This window comes from Rhinatrema bivittatum, chromosome 17 (assembly GCF_901001135.1).
Source record: "Rhinatrema bivittatum chromosome 17, aRhiBiv1.1, whole genome shotgun sequence".
In the NCBI taxonomy this organism is placed as follows: domain Eukaryota; kingdom Metazoa; phylum Chordata; class Amphibia; order Gymnophiona; family Rhinatrematidae; genus Rhinatrema; species Rhinatrema bivittatum.
The window spans coordinates 40473139-40488044 of NC_042631.1; the positions used below are offsets into that span (position 1 = coordinate 40473139).

At 41.9% G+C, this 14906-nt stretch overlaps 1 protein-coding gene across 20 annotated transcripts in view; it reads left to right on the forward strand.

Moving 5' to 3' along the window:
• LOC115079098 (mucin-2-like) overlaps window positions 1-2449 on the forward strand; it is a 221251-nt gene extending 218802 nt beyond the window's left edge. For all 20 annotated transcript variants that reach the window (XM_029582159.1, XM_029582171.1, XM_029582164.1 and 17 more), the window contains one exon: window positions 2035-2449. In XM_029582159.1, coding sequence (XP_029438019.1) covers window positions 2035-2230 — 196 coding nt within the window. In that variant the 3' untranslated portion in view covers window positions 2231-2449. The remainder of the gene's footprint in view (window positions 1-2034) is intronic.
• The last annotated feature ends 12457 nt before the right edge of the window (window positions 2450-14906 follow it).

A 14906-nucleotide genomic window follows, 5' to 3' on the forward strand; every position in this document is an offset into this window, starting at 1 on the left:
GATTGGGGCCCGATTTACTTTAAAATACCCTTGTAGGGCTTGTATATCTTACAAAAGTAATAATTATATATTTTTAGAGCCTAAACAGTTGAAAGAGTTCTTGGTTGCTCACCCTCCACAAGCATCTGCCGCAGCTTTGGAGTAGAATAAGAATGGGCTATATGGAGTGCTCAGTTAGTATGTCACAATTAGAAAATATTGTATTAATTTAATTCCTTGTGAAAATGCTTCTGTTATCATCTCCTTATTATCCTATAATTATGATGTCTAAAATGCAATAAGAAGAAATTCCTGTATTTTCTTTTTTACTTATGTATATTAGTTTCTCTGTATTAGACATCAAATTTTCTGTAAAGAGGTTATATCTTGGATAATTTTCAAAAACTGAAAATAAAGAATTAAAAAAAAAAAAAAAGAAAGCGCTAATTTATTGCATCGGCCCCAAAGTATGTACTAAAATAAAGCTCTGTTGTGGAATCTTGGAGTGAAGTGGCTTACTTGCAGGAGGCTCCAATAAACTGACTATACCCCTTAGAAGCCAGCAGGAGAAATTGAGAAGAAAAGAGAACTGACCATGCTCAATTTAGCATGCTCACACAATCTAGCTTGCACTTGGTAGTAACGTGCTCACGCTATGTAGCCAACAATTTTCAGATTTCTGTATATGAAAATAGCTATGCTAAACCTTTTTCATGGCTCATTAAGTGACGTTTTAACAAGCCTGTTAAATATTTGGCAAGCTATGCATGATTTTTATTGCATACACTCTTACTTATCTTATATATAGTCTTATTAGATATGCAAACCAGCCAGCCAAGAAATTGCAAGACACAATTCTCTAGACAACAGCAGGACAGCGGGATGATAGCTATAAATAGTAATGATATGGCTTGTCCTAGGCTGCTTAATCTTTACTAGCACACAGTTCCCTAGCACTCAGTCTGCTTTGAATACAGCTGCATTCACATTCTTGAGGAGACTCCCTTGAGAGCTACTTTTATCCGATTCTTCTGCTGCTTGAAACAAAATTTATCTTCAATACTACTGCCATTTTATTTGTCATTTTATGTTCTTTCGGATCCAGCACCTCATACAAATTGCTTACTACATTCTTTCCCAACCCCCAAGCAATTGCTGGTGAAATAAGTTAATCCTTGTTTTATTCTGGTTACCATCTCTATCTTTGTCTTAGCACTGTCATTTGGAGAAATAGGTCGAGTCAAAGAACCGACTTATGCTCATTAGGCTTATATGGTCAGGGGATGATGTGAAGGCAGCTTCTAGGGGGGGAAATCCTGGTCCTTGCACAACAGTGGTGGTATTCAGGATGCATGCATGCCAAGATTTATAAGGGGCCACAGTCTCTGGCCTCATACAAAGGTCTCTTGCTGAAATGGCTGGGTTATAAAGGGAGGAGAATGGGAACTAAGAAAAACCCAATTTTGGATTCTCTGATGTCATTAATGGCAGTGGAGAGGTTGAAGGGCAGGCTCAGACTCAGTCAGAAGCTAAAATGTGGAAGAAGGTAAGTTAGGTTAACAAATATAGACCAATTACAAAAATATAAAATAAAAGGTTTGGCATACAGTATATAGAATAATCATACAGAGAGAAACACAGAACTTCTGCTATGAATATATATGAAACTGGAAAAAAGTGGAGAAATCTAACGACTTAAGAGCTGAACTCAAATAATTATTATTTAGATTTCTCCACTATTCTCTGAAATATACAATATGTAGAGATAGAAATGGAGCTTTGTGCTCACTTTGGGCCTGATTTTAAAAAGCATTTAAATGCTTAAAACTGTGTTTACACATGTAAATGTGCTTTACCCATGAAAGCGGGCTTTTGAAAATTGCTACAATATATGCCATTGAATTCTCCATAGGATTTACTTGTGTAACTGCACTTTACATACATAAATGGCTTTTGAAAATTGCTACAATAGCACGTTACATTTACGCACGTAACTCCTTTGGAAATTAGTAGCAGTTTTTCAATAGCTTTTTTTTTTGTGTTGTGAATGGGCAGGTTTGCAAAAGAAGAAGAGAAGATGGCTCATAAATGCACTTGTTGCCAGGAGCTGAAGACCAAATATAAGGAGGTGGAACTGTTTTGTCCAAATGGATTTTCCATCAAGTTCCAGTTCATCTTCGTGGAAACCTGTGGCTGTGTCAGCAATGTGTGTGTTCCACTAGTAAATGTTCCAGAGGTAGAGGAAGAATGAGCTGAAAAGGACTGGACATTCTGCTGTAGAAGATAATATGACAAAATAGGAAGGATAAGAAAGCACCAAGGATTTTATAGGGCTTAAAATGTTTTCTAAAAGGCAGTGTCTTGCGTGTTCCCTGATCCACTTGTAAATGAGATTCCATTCTTGTCGCATTCTGTCGCTTGCCATTGAATGTTATGCAACTGATGAATTATAAATTATACAATATTCAGGCATTTGTAAACTATCATTATTGCTTAAATTACTTCTCTGTACTTATTCCTTTCGGATATTTTAGGACTCGGTGCGGTTAATTTTCAAAGTCTATCCAGCTAAATTCCAAAGGTAAACCTCTGAGTTTGAAACATTTCCCTGGCTGATAATGCATAAAAATCTACAATGGGATTGATGCTAGCCATCAATGAGAACACAGTTATTCCAGGTTAAAAGCCTGCTTAAATAAAGCATGCTCTCTCTCTCACGTCTTCCAGGTAGGCTCCCATTCACATTCCCTCTCCTAAAGCAGGCTCCCATTCACACACGCAAACCTATAGACAGGCTACCATTCACATACACACCCAGGAAGGCTACCATTCACACACACACACACACACACACAGGCTACTATTCACACACACACACACACACACACATACTCAGGAAGGCTACCAGTTACACACACATCCAGGAAGGCTACCATTCCCCCCCCCCCCCCCCCCAGACAGGCTACTGTTCACACACACACGCACACACATACCCAGGAAGGCTACTATTGACACACGCATACATACCCAGGCAGGCTACCAGTCACACACACCACACCCCTCCCCAAGCAGGCTACTATTCCCAAACACCCCCAGCCCCCTACCCCTCAACCCCAGGCAGAGACAATTCACACACAAACACAAAACAGAGGCTGGATCCTCATCGGGAGCAAACAGGGGACTCTGTTCTGCTGCTGCTCATGTGCCTGCCCGCAGTATTCAAAACTCACGAGGCTAGCACGTTCTCTATGTTGATCTTGCGATGCATGATATCAGCATAGAGCACTTACTGGCTTCATGTATTTTGAATGCCGCAGGGCCGGCATACGTGGAGGAGCAGGAGAATGGGCGCCTTCTGGTGAGGGTTTTTTTTTTTCTTTGAATGTCATCTTACTCTCTTCTCGGCCACCGGTGAGATGGGATGCATTAATGGCCTTGCAAGCCTCTTCCTCTTCTCAGGCGCAGATATATGGGGTCCATTGGCGGCCTTGCAGGCCTATTCTTCTTGGCTGCCAGTGGGATGGGGTCTACCGGTGACCTTGCAGGCCTCTTCCTCCTCTCGACTGCTCCCCTGGATGTGCATGCCTGTTGTGTCCGCTGTGGCCCTGTGACAGGGTCTCTCCTCTTGGTCCACTGGGCAATGCTGATTGGATGGGCCTGAGCCCTAAGTGGGTGGGCTATGGCCCGCCTAGGCCTACCCACAACTACTCCACTGATCATGACCCCCTGGATATACTGTTTGCTTTCCAATGGAAAAGGTTTGAGGATCATGCATCATTAAAACCTTTCAGGTATCTGAAGGTCTGTATCATATCTCCCCTGCACCTCCTCTCTTCCAGGGTATACATATTCAGATACTTCAGCCTCTCCTCGTAACCCTGCTGCTACAGACCCTAACCATTTTGATTGCCCTTCTCTGGACCACGTCCATCCTGTCTCTATCCTTTTTGAGATATGGTCTCCAAAACTGAACATAGTATTTCAGGTGAGACCTCACCTAGGACCTGTACAAGAGGATTATCACCTCCTTTCTCTTACTGGTTATTCCTTTCTCTATGCAGCCCAGCAATCTTCTGGCTTTAGCTATCGCCTTGTCACATTGCTTTGCCACCTTCAAGTTGCCAGACACTATTACCCCAAGGTCCCTCTCCAAGTCCATGCACATCAGTCTTCCACCCCCTATCACATAGAGCTCTATTGGATTACCGCACACCAGATGCATGACTCTGCACTTCTTAGCATAGAATCCCAGTTGCCAAGTTTTTTTTAACACTCTTCAAGTTTTCTTAAATCACTTTTCATTCTCTCTGCTCCTTCAGGTGTGTCCACTCTATTGCAGATCTTAATATCATCCGCAAATGGATAAACCTTATCTTCTCTCCCTTCCGAAATGTCTTCTACAAAGATATTGAACAGAAATGGTCCCAAAACAGATCCCTGTGGCACTCCACTTAACACCACTCTCTCTTCAGAATAGGTTCAGTTTACTGGAGCAAAGGCAGCAACTACACTCAAAGAACAACTCACAGGAGCAAGGCACCAAAATTATTATCACTAAGGTCTTCAATACGTTCAAGCTGAGCACAGGAGGGCAATTCCAAAAGAGTAGTTGAGTTTATCCTACAAGTAATTTCAGGGAGAAGCATGGTAGCTCATTGTTCCCAGGCAGAACTCATATCGATAAATCTCACTTTTCTCACATTTACCAGCAACTTTCACAAGGTGCCAGTAGTAATACCTATCTAGCTTTGTCAAAGCTGCATAGGTCACTGATACTGAGGAGTATGTGGTTTTGCACACTGGGTAGGAGATGGGTGTAGGGCAAGAGCACTGGCTGAAGGGGAGAGGAATGAAAGCACTGGAAAGAGAGAGGTGAGGGTATTGTGTGGGGCCCTTGCTGGAGGGAGGAGCAATCAAGGCTGGGTGGGTGGATATGAGAGCACGGGACTGGGAAAAAAGGCTAGTGACAGTCTTGGTGGGGATGGGGAGTGTGGAGTGAGCAGACTGGGTAGAAGTGGAGTATGGGGTGAGAACACTGGGTGGCGAGGAGTACTGGATGGTGGGATTGAAAGAGAGGTGAGAGGGGTGAGAGGGGCTCCCTGCAGGAAGACGGAGTGGAACGAGGCTACTGGTGCTAATGTTTTAAAAAGAGAGAGGGCAGCATTTAAACTAGATCACTGGGGAAAGCTGACAGTTGCTCAGAAGTGCATGGTTCGGAATATATCTCCAAATGCCTAAATAATTAAAATCCCATCGGTCTATACATTTCTGAAAAAGTCCCTCTGATTTAATAGTGCTCTAAGGCTTGCTCTCTCATTCTTTAATCCCGTCCTTATTTCATTTTCATCTATTTCACACTAATCGAGAAGACAAAAGGCTTATTACTGCAGGTGTGCAGAAAATCAATCATCATTTTTTCTCTCTGGTCAGACCAGCCTGTATAAGTATACAAACTAGTAATGCCCAGTCACCCAATTCACAGTTTTCAAGGGCAAGGTGACCAAACTGATACAATGCCTCTTGGTGACTTAACGCGTTTCATATTTTTCAACAAATGTGTTACAATGTTTCTTTGCTTCTTGTTGACCTCCTTTTCATCTTGACAGGATAAGGTGGGTTTTAGGGCTCTCTAATCTGCCAGCAAGACTGGTGTGCAGAATAGTTGTGAACCTACAGAATTATGACCTGCTTTTCTGTACAGACCGACATCATAAGCGGACATCATTCCAGCTTCTACTGCCAATGGAAAACTCTGAACAGATCCAATAGCAGGAGAACAAAAACAGCATTAAATTATGAAGAATTTTCAGTTTTTGAACCATGTTACAGGGATCCATGCCTCTGTCGTCTAACCTTTTAATGGAGAGATATTGAAAAATGTTTCAAATATAGTAATTTTATTGTAGTGTTACAAAAACAATAAAGCTTATGATAACAATATAAGCATTTCCAGGTATGGAATAGTATTTATGCAATGCTTGTATGATATATTAGAAACAAAATATGCATATACTGTATATGCAAGACTGTTAGAGGCCTATATTCAAAAGGTTTGTCCAGATAACTTCTGGAGTTAGACATTCAAAACTTGCTATTCCAATTTTTCCCGCCGCTGACCACCTACATTTTGACCAGGCAAATCATAGCCCATACAAAATTTAGGAACTCATTTACAAAGCTGTGTTAGGCCCTTTTTCACATGGTAAATGGCCTAACGCAGCGATAACTGTAATCCGCCTAGCACGGTGTTCCGATAGTGATGGAATATAAATACTTTTGTAGCCGGTCCTCCGTTAGTGCTGTCTGTATCAAACAGAGGGGCTATGGGTCTGGCTCCAAGTCTGGATGAAGGAAGGGAAGCTATGTTTTTGGGCAGGGGAAACATATATGAGAGCACTGGGCAGAGGTGAGCAGGGTGAATGTACTGGGTGTTGGAGAGAGGGGTGAGTGCACTGGAAGAGTGGAGGAGCCTAGGACAGAAGGAGAACATTGGGAGGGTGTGAGGAAAATACTGAGGGGAGTAGGGTAAGGGTACTGAATAGGGGGAATGGAGAGAGAGAGAGCAGTGATAGCATTATGGTGAATATGGAATAAGAGTACTGGGTAGGAGGGATTGATAGCACTGAGTGAAGGGAAAGGATTGAGAGCACTGGGTAGAGGGGAGATGGGTGAGAGCACTAGGTGAAGAGGAGAAAAGTAAGAACACTGATGGGATGGGTAAATGCACTGGTTAGGTGTGGTGGATAACACTGGACTGGGGGTGGAGGGATGTGAATACTTAGAGGGGAATATGTGATTTTGCACACTGGGTAGGAGATGAGTGTACGGCAAGAGCACTGGCTGAAGGGGAGAGGAATGAAAGCACTGGAAAGAGAGACAGGTGAGAGTACTGTGTGGGGCCCTTGCTGGAGGGAGGAGCAATCAAGGCTGGGTAGGTGGATACGAGAGCACTGGACTGGGAACCGAGGCTAGTGACAGTCCTGGTGGGGGTGGGGAGTATGGAGTGAGCACACTGGGTAGAAGTGGAGTTATGGGATGAGAACACTGGGTGGCGAGGAGTACTGGATGGGGAGATTGAAAGAGAGGTGAGAGGGGCTCCCTGCAGGAAGAAGGAGCATCAGAGCTGTGGGGGATAGGGGGAGATGACAGTGACAGTGTGTGGAGGGGAGAGGGGTGAAAGTATTGGGCCTAGAGGAAGGGGTTGAACATACTGAATGAGGGATAGGGTGAGAACCGTGATGGGGGAGGATTGGGTAGTGGGGGAGGGGAGGGTTTATATGTGTGTGTGTGTGTGTGTGTGTGATGGGGAGGGGGAGGTTCAAAAAGAAAACTTGCAGCAGCGCCCAATGTGATCATTGCTCTGCCACTGCAGATTAGATGAGCCTTATTGTCTTTATGTGCCATCAAATTCTATATTTCTGTGAGAAAACAAAATGGAAAGCCACAAAGAAAGCATGTTAAAGACAAGAGGCCTGAAAGGAAACCAACAAATAATTTTCCCAGGAGCATCTCCAGCAATATCTCAGTCCTTCAGGTATCTGTTAGCTCCAACTGCTAAACAGAACTTTCCACTCTGGAAGGAAGGAGGATAATCTGTTGCTGGATTTTGATGATTGTTGGTGTTTGAATAGGTTTTATGTATTTGTTTTATTTATTGTTATGTATGATTGTGTTTTATATATGTCTGTCATTTTATATTTGGCATTTATATATTTGTTAATATTATTTTTGTTCTTATTATGTATGTTTTTATTGTAACCCGCCTAATATTGTGAGTAGACAAGTTATAAAAATTTCACATAAACAAATATATTTGTAAGAAGTTATTGACTGTTCCTGGGAGCTCCATTTGGGAAAATTATCCTTATGTGTATCCCTTTTTAAAAAATAAACAGATCCTAATTATAATTGGGATCCGTTTATTACAATTGTCTCCTGAACCTCACTAATTAATATTTGCATAGTTTCTAAATCAAGTCTTTATCCCCTTCCCCCCTTATCTAATAACTATTCAACACAAAGTAAGATTGTCAATAGTTTTTATGGCTAAAGTGACTAATGTCATCTATTGACACAAAGTACTAACACAAAAAGCTGGGATAACCAGTGCTCCCCCCTCACTTCAAGCCCTTTCACAAAACAGCAACAACCGAACAAAAATGACAGATGTGCAATTGGCAGAATAAAGGTCCCAGTTTTATTACAGCGATAACATATAACAAGATCTGCGCCAATGAACATTACGGGTGTAACTGGCAAATTTAATGCAGGCTTGCAAGCAAAGTTTCAAAGGCAACTCCCTGTGAGGTCTCCCTTTGAAAATGCAGGGCCTGCCCTTGCAATGGATACTTCAGTACATCAAACTGAAATCCCTGTGCATTGTCAGCCAGTTCTGTCTTTGCCCTTTCCTTTTGTAGCACGGGTAAAGTACTCAGATAGGGAAAGGGCAACTTTTAGCCCTGATTTTACCTGAGTAACTGCTTAGTTACCAAGGTAAAATCTTTTGAAAATTGCCCTCTATATTCTAAGTTAGCCTCATTCCCACTGTCTGGGCACCCCCTCTGCTACGTCCTGACGGTGGACTGCCTTCAATCTGCCTGGGTTTCAGACACCATCCAATGGATCCCATACGTCGAGCCCACCACATCCTAGCTGGAGAGGCCCCCATTTCCCATCACCTCCAATCCACATCATCCAGTTTGAGAGCCCCACATCATGCCAACAACATATCTGACCCTCTAAGATATATGCTGCTGGTAGGCTCGGAAAATATACACCACCCAAACACTAAAAAGGTGGCTTGGGAGCCAACCACTGACAATAGACAACCATAAGTTTGTCCAAGTCACCTCGATAACCAAGTCTAACCTTTGATTAGCATGCTTTCAATATGCACTTCATGGCCTCCTGTAATGTGTGATCAATGCCAACATCAGCATACAGTCAATATATCAGATATGAAACACCATTTGTGTCTCCAGCCAGGAGCTAATCTGGTCAATTATCCTCCTCGATCGGTGACCCCACAATAGTTACATAGAAACATAGAAATGACGGCAGAAGAAGACCAATCGGCCTATCCAGTCTGCCCAGCAAGCTTCACACATCTTTCCTTTCATACTTATACATCTTTCCTTTCATACTTATTCTTTCCTTTCATACTTATAGTTAATTATTAAATTTCATCCTTGTTACAATATTTAACCAGTGCAGCTTGCCAAGGGTAATAATAATATGAAATTAGCGAGCTCTTTCTTAACTGTAGCTATAGGGTGCCTGCAAGAACCATGACCCAAATCATTACCACCCAGATGGATTTCAAAGATGTTGGGTTGTCCAAATACCCACAATTTGACTCAGATCATCAGAAGGAAATGATCCCCCTTCATTCCTTGTTGACCAAATTACCTGATAGGAAAGCCTCAAGAAGCCAGGATCATATGAGGATCATTAGGTCAAGGGCAAACCCTCTTGTAGGCCCAGAACATAAATGATTGGCTCCAAATCCAGATATACTGTTCAAAATCAATCCTAAAGGATAAAACAAACAATACCATACAACCAAAATTCAAAAGATCTCATAGTCAGGCTTCATATATAAAGTGAATGCTCCTGATTTCCATCTGCTGAGTCACTGAACCACCACTTCTAGAAGACTGGATTCTGTGCCACTCATGGCCACCCTTATTCTTAATGATTGAGTCTCAAATTCCCTTGGATTGTGACTCAAGTGACATAACTAAAAACTGGCAATTTGTCAATGGAACACCATCACTGTGAATCAAGAACTGCATGCCCCCTGCAGGCCTGACACCCAAAAATGCCTGAGTGATTGAGACAGGGCACAAAAGTCACTCTCCAGCTCGCTGTAACATTGACTATGCTCTTTTTACCTATTTTAGACTAGTGCATCTTAAGATGAATTGACTGTTCAGTAATACGTATTCATAAAGTAAATTTGCAGCATCTACATTAACCAAAGATAATGCAACCAACAACTCTGGCCTAAATGTGCCAAAAAATTCAGAGGAAAAAGTCACCCTAAACATTTCATAAACAGGCTTACCAATTGCTGGTAGTGCACCCAGTATATCCAAGAATAGAGAAATGGGTACTTGGCCTCTGATATTCTGGAACAATGCCTATAAATCTAGACCACCCAGTTAACATCCAATTTACTGCTGGATTATAGCAACTGCATGCCTTCATGATGAAAGAAAACCCTGCAATTTAGGAAGACATCACTGCTCTGGGATAACCTGATGCATTCACACATCCTATGTATTATATCATTAACTCATCAGATAGAGCTCCGCCTTCCTGCCCGCAGTCACCAATATAACACATCACCTTGTCACATCCCCTTATATAAATAAGAACATAAGAAATTGCCATGCTGGGTCAGACCAAGGGTCCATCAAGCCCAGCATCCTGTTTCCAACAGAGGCCAAACCAGGCCACAAGAACCTGGCAATTACCCAAACACCAAGAAGATCCCATGCTACTGATGCAATTTATAGCAGTGGCTATTCCCTAAGTAAACTTGATTAATAGCAGTTAATGGACTTCTCCTCCAAGAACTTATCCAAACCTTTTTTGAACCCAGCTACACTAACTGCACTAACCACATCCTCTGGCAACAAATTCCAGAACTTAATTGTGCATTGAGTGAAAAAGAATTTTCTCTGATTAGTCTCAAATGTACTACTTGCTAACTTCATGGCATGCCCCCTTCTATTATCCAAAAGAGTAAATAACTGATTCACATCTACTCGTTCAAGACCTCTCATAATCTTAAAGACCTCTATCATATCCCCCCTCAGCCGTCTCTTTTCCAAGCTGAACAGCCCTAACCTCTTCAGCCTTTCCTCATAGGGGAGCTGTTCCATCCCCTTTATAATTTTGGTTGCCCTTCTCTGTACCTTCTCCATCGCAACTATATCTTTTTTGAGATACGGCGACCAGAATTGTACACAGTATTCAAGGTGCAGTCTCACCATAGAGAGATATAGAGGCATTATGACATTTTACGTTCTATTAACCATTCCCTTCCTAATAATTCCTAACATTCTGTTTGCTTTATTGACTGCTGCAGCACACTGAGCCGAAGATTTTATCCACTATGATTTTATCCACTATGATGCCTAGATCATAGTAGATCACCTAACATCGTGTAACTACAGCAAGGGTTATTTTTCCCTATATGCAACACGTTGCACTTGTCCACATTAAATTTCATCTGCCATTTAGATGCCCAATCTTCCAGTCTTGCAAGGTCCTCCTGTAATGTATCACAATCCGCTTATGATTTAACTACTCTGAATAATTTTGTATTGTCCGCAAATTTGATAACCTCGCTCATCGTATTCCTTTCCAGATCATTTAAATATATATTGAAAAGCACCGGTCCAAGTACAGATCCACTGTTTACCCTTTTCCACTGAGAAAATTGACCATTTAGACCTACTCTCTGTTTCCTGTCTTTTAACCGATTTGTAATCCATGAAAGGACATCGCCTCCTATCCTATGATTTTTTAGTTTTCTTAGAAGCCTCTCATGAGGGCCTTTGTCAAATGCCTTCCGAAAATCCAAATACAATACATCTACCGGTTCATCTTTATCCACATATTTATTAATCCCTTCAAAAAAATGAAGCAGATTTGTTAGGCAAGACTTCCCTTGGGTAAATCCATGTTGACTGTGTTCCACTAAACCAAGTCTTTCTATATGCTCCACTATTTTGATCTTTAGAATAGTTTGCACTATTTTTCCCAGCACTGAAGTCAGGCTCACTGGTCTATAGTGACCCTCATAGAAGGTATGTAACAAGTCCCAAGCTTCTACATACCAAACTGTCATAGATACTTGGGTATCAACATTCTCTGCAGATCTGCTCCAAGTATTAGGCATCTGAAAGTAGACTACTTGGAGCAAGAAACAGCATTAGCAATCATATTTTCAATGCCCAAGCATAGAGGAGCCTTAATTGCAAAGGAGTGAGCTGAAACCCAGAAATGAGCTGGCATCTAAGGCTCTGCAAAAGGAAACACATTGGCCATAAGCCTTATGGTCTTCATTTGCAGTCAAATTCCATGTTTCTATCAAAGAACAATATGGAACAGCATGAGAAAAGCAGGGGGAAGGCAACAGGCCTGAAAGAAAACTGACAGAAATGAGTTTCCCCGGAGGAATCTCCAGCAATCTCTCAGTCCTTCCAATCTCCTTTAGCTGTAACAGCTAAACAGACTTTTCTAGTTTGCTAAGCAGGACTGCATTTATAAGAAGTTAAAGACTCTTCCTAGGAGTTCCATTTGTAAAAATTAGCCATATGTATTTCTGTGTTTAAAACACACAGATCCTAATTAGAATGAAAAATTGCTAGTGAGGCCTATTTCAATAAACTTTTCACTAATACAAGTTTAGCATAACCTTGCAGAGAAATTTAACATGCACATTAACATGACAGTTAACAAGAGATGCAAAAAGGTTCGGCATGGTCTCAGTAAAAAATGTCTATGATAACATGGTTACTCCATTATTCATGGAAACCCCAAAAAGCATTGGTTAAATAGTGTGAGCATGCTGCTTAACGAGGAGAAGCTAAATAGCATGAGTACACTCAACCGAGCATGCTCAGTTCTGTTTTTCTCTCGGGTCATCCTACTGTTTCCAAAGGGTATGCAAGTAGGTCTGGCACAAGGGGATTGTTTGTCAGCACACGGTTAGAACCAGCTGTCTTTTACGTAATAAGGGTCTTCAAAGGGTAGTGTGAGAGGACCTGGCCGGGGACTGAAAAACGTATGAAATGGGGCTATGAAGGGAGGAATCTGTCTGCCCCAGTTCAGAAGGTCTCCGGTATCTGACCACTCTCCCCCATGATCTTCATGTAGTGTAGGTACGCAGTGGCTACATCACACAATCGTCTAGTGCCTCAAACTGGTCATCTCATAAAGGCTTTTCTAGGCTCAGAGTGCAGTTTAGCCTCAAGCCTCTGAACATCTATATTAGTCTTTGGCCTGACAACAATCTCAGAGATGTTTTTCTCTGGCAACCTACTGATCAGAAATACACTTGCCTGTATAGAAGGGCTGAAGTGGGTGACAGTATGTTTCTTTGTCACCTCTTTCTCTCTCTCTGACACTCTCCCCCTGCCCTCCTGCTGCCCTGTGAAAACTATATTTGCCTGTTAGGGAATGACTGGAGGATCATTGGCTAGTGACCTGTCCCTGGGAGAGCCCACCCTGGAAAGATGCTCCCTGTTTTTGTGACTAGTCAAGAGGTGAGACGGACCCCCCCCCCAAAAAAAAAAAACCAAACAAACAAACCTGCTTTCAGGATAACATCTCTGAATCCCTATGCGTTCAGTGGCCAGGCTAACCAGAACAGTAATCCTGAGAATCAGACCAATGTGAATGCCTGTCTTTTTTCTGTCTGCAATACTAAGAATTAGGGATGCACATTCATTTAAAATAAATCCATAAAATGGGACAAATTAAGCCATTTTTGGTTCATTCCAAATGAAATAAACCAAAAATGGCCTCACTATAATAACCAAACATTTTCAGGTACTACATTTTTGTATTAAAAAAAGGTCTCTTAGATCCCTCTGAACTCCCTCCTGTTGTGGTGGGGGCAAACGTCACTGGGAATGGCACAATTACTGTTTCTGTACAACACGGCTCTGGTACTCTGGACTCTCTGCTTGTGATGCCTGCACTCAGTCCACACAGCCATTGTTGTTTTCTAGGGCTAGAGGACCACGATTAAGCACTTCTACGTGCGTCTCTGATGCTTCTCCTGACAGTGAGCCTGAAGAGACCATCTCAAAGCCGACCAAAGATGGGGAAAGGAAGGAGAGAGGACCCTTTTCCTTTACTCATCCCTTCTCGCTGCTTTTGGAGGTTGCAATAACTGCTGTGCACAGAACAAAGTCATCCATCGAGCCTGCTGGACCTTTCCCAATATCCCTGCATTACGTCTTCACTTTAGCCTTCCTCTTGACTATGCTGTATCTGGCAAGAGGCGAGATGACCAAGAATCTTCCAGCAGAGCTCTCACAGTAGCTTACATTCTGCATCAGCCATCTCGCCCATACTTGACATTGCCCATTTTTAAAACTACCTTGCCATTGGTTAGAGTCTGTGGTTACCAGGAGACTGCAATTATTGACCAGTATTTCATAGGAAAATGTAATCTCTAGTGTTTAATATTTTACTTATTACATATACATTGACATAACAAATGTTGTCATAATGATGTACAAGTTTCAGTACCAAATAAAAAACTAGGTATCATGAAACATTCACACATCTCCTTGTTATTTTCTATCACCCAATGCATGTTGTAGTGGTTGCATTAATATTTCATTTGCATTAGTTCTGAAAAGAATTTTAACAATTAGAAATTATTGATATGCTAAATACATCCTCGATGTATGCAATATTGCATATTTGCTGTGCATGCAAGCTGTGATGTGGAGTATAATGTTCAGTATTTAATGCTCAGTTGTTAGCAAAGGTCATGGAGCACTAGGGATCATCCTAGGAATAATAAGGAATTTCACTGGTCCTGTTCAGACTGTGTGGTTGAGCATCTCTGGGATGGGGCCTAGCTATACCCAAATAACCTGTAGATAGCAGACACAAGCGAAGCAGTGATTCCATTTTAATAATTGTGATTTGCCCCTTTTCAGTAAGGTTTTCAGGATTGTCTGCTTCCTCAATGGCTGCTTTCATAGTTTAATAAAACAAGATCTGTATCTCTCTCTATAGAGACAGATAGACAGAGATAGACACATGCATACCCTCATGCTGTGGTAGCCCATGCTTTTAGCTGGGCAGAAGGCAGCAACTTTTAGTCAAGCCAATTTGAAAATTGCCCTCACTTTTGATGCATGATAAGGAAAGCATAAAGGGGTTGCATTAGC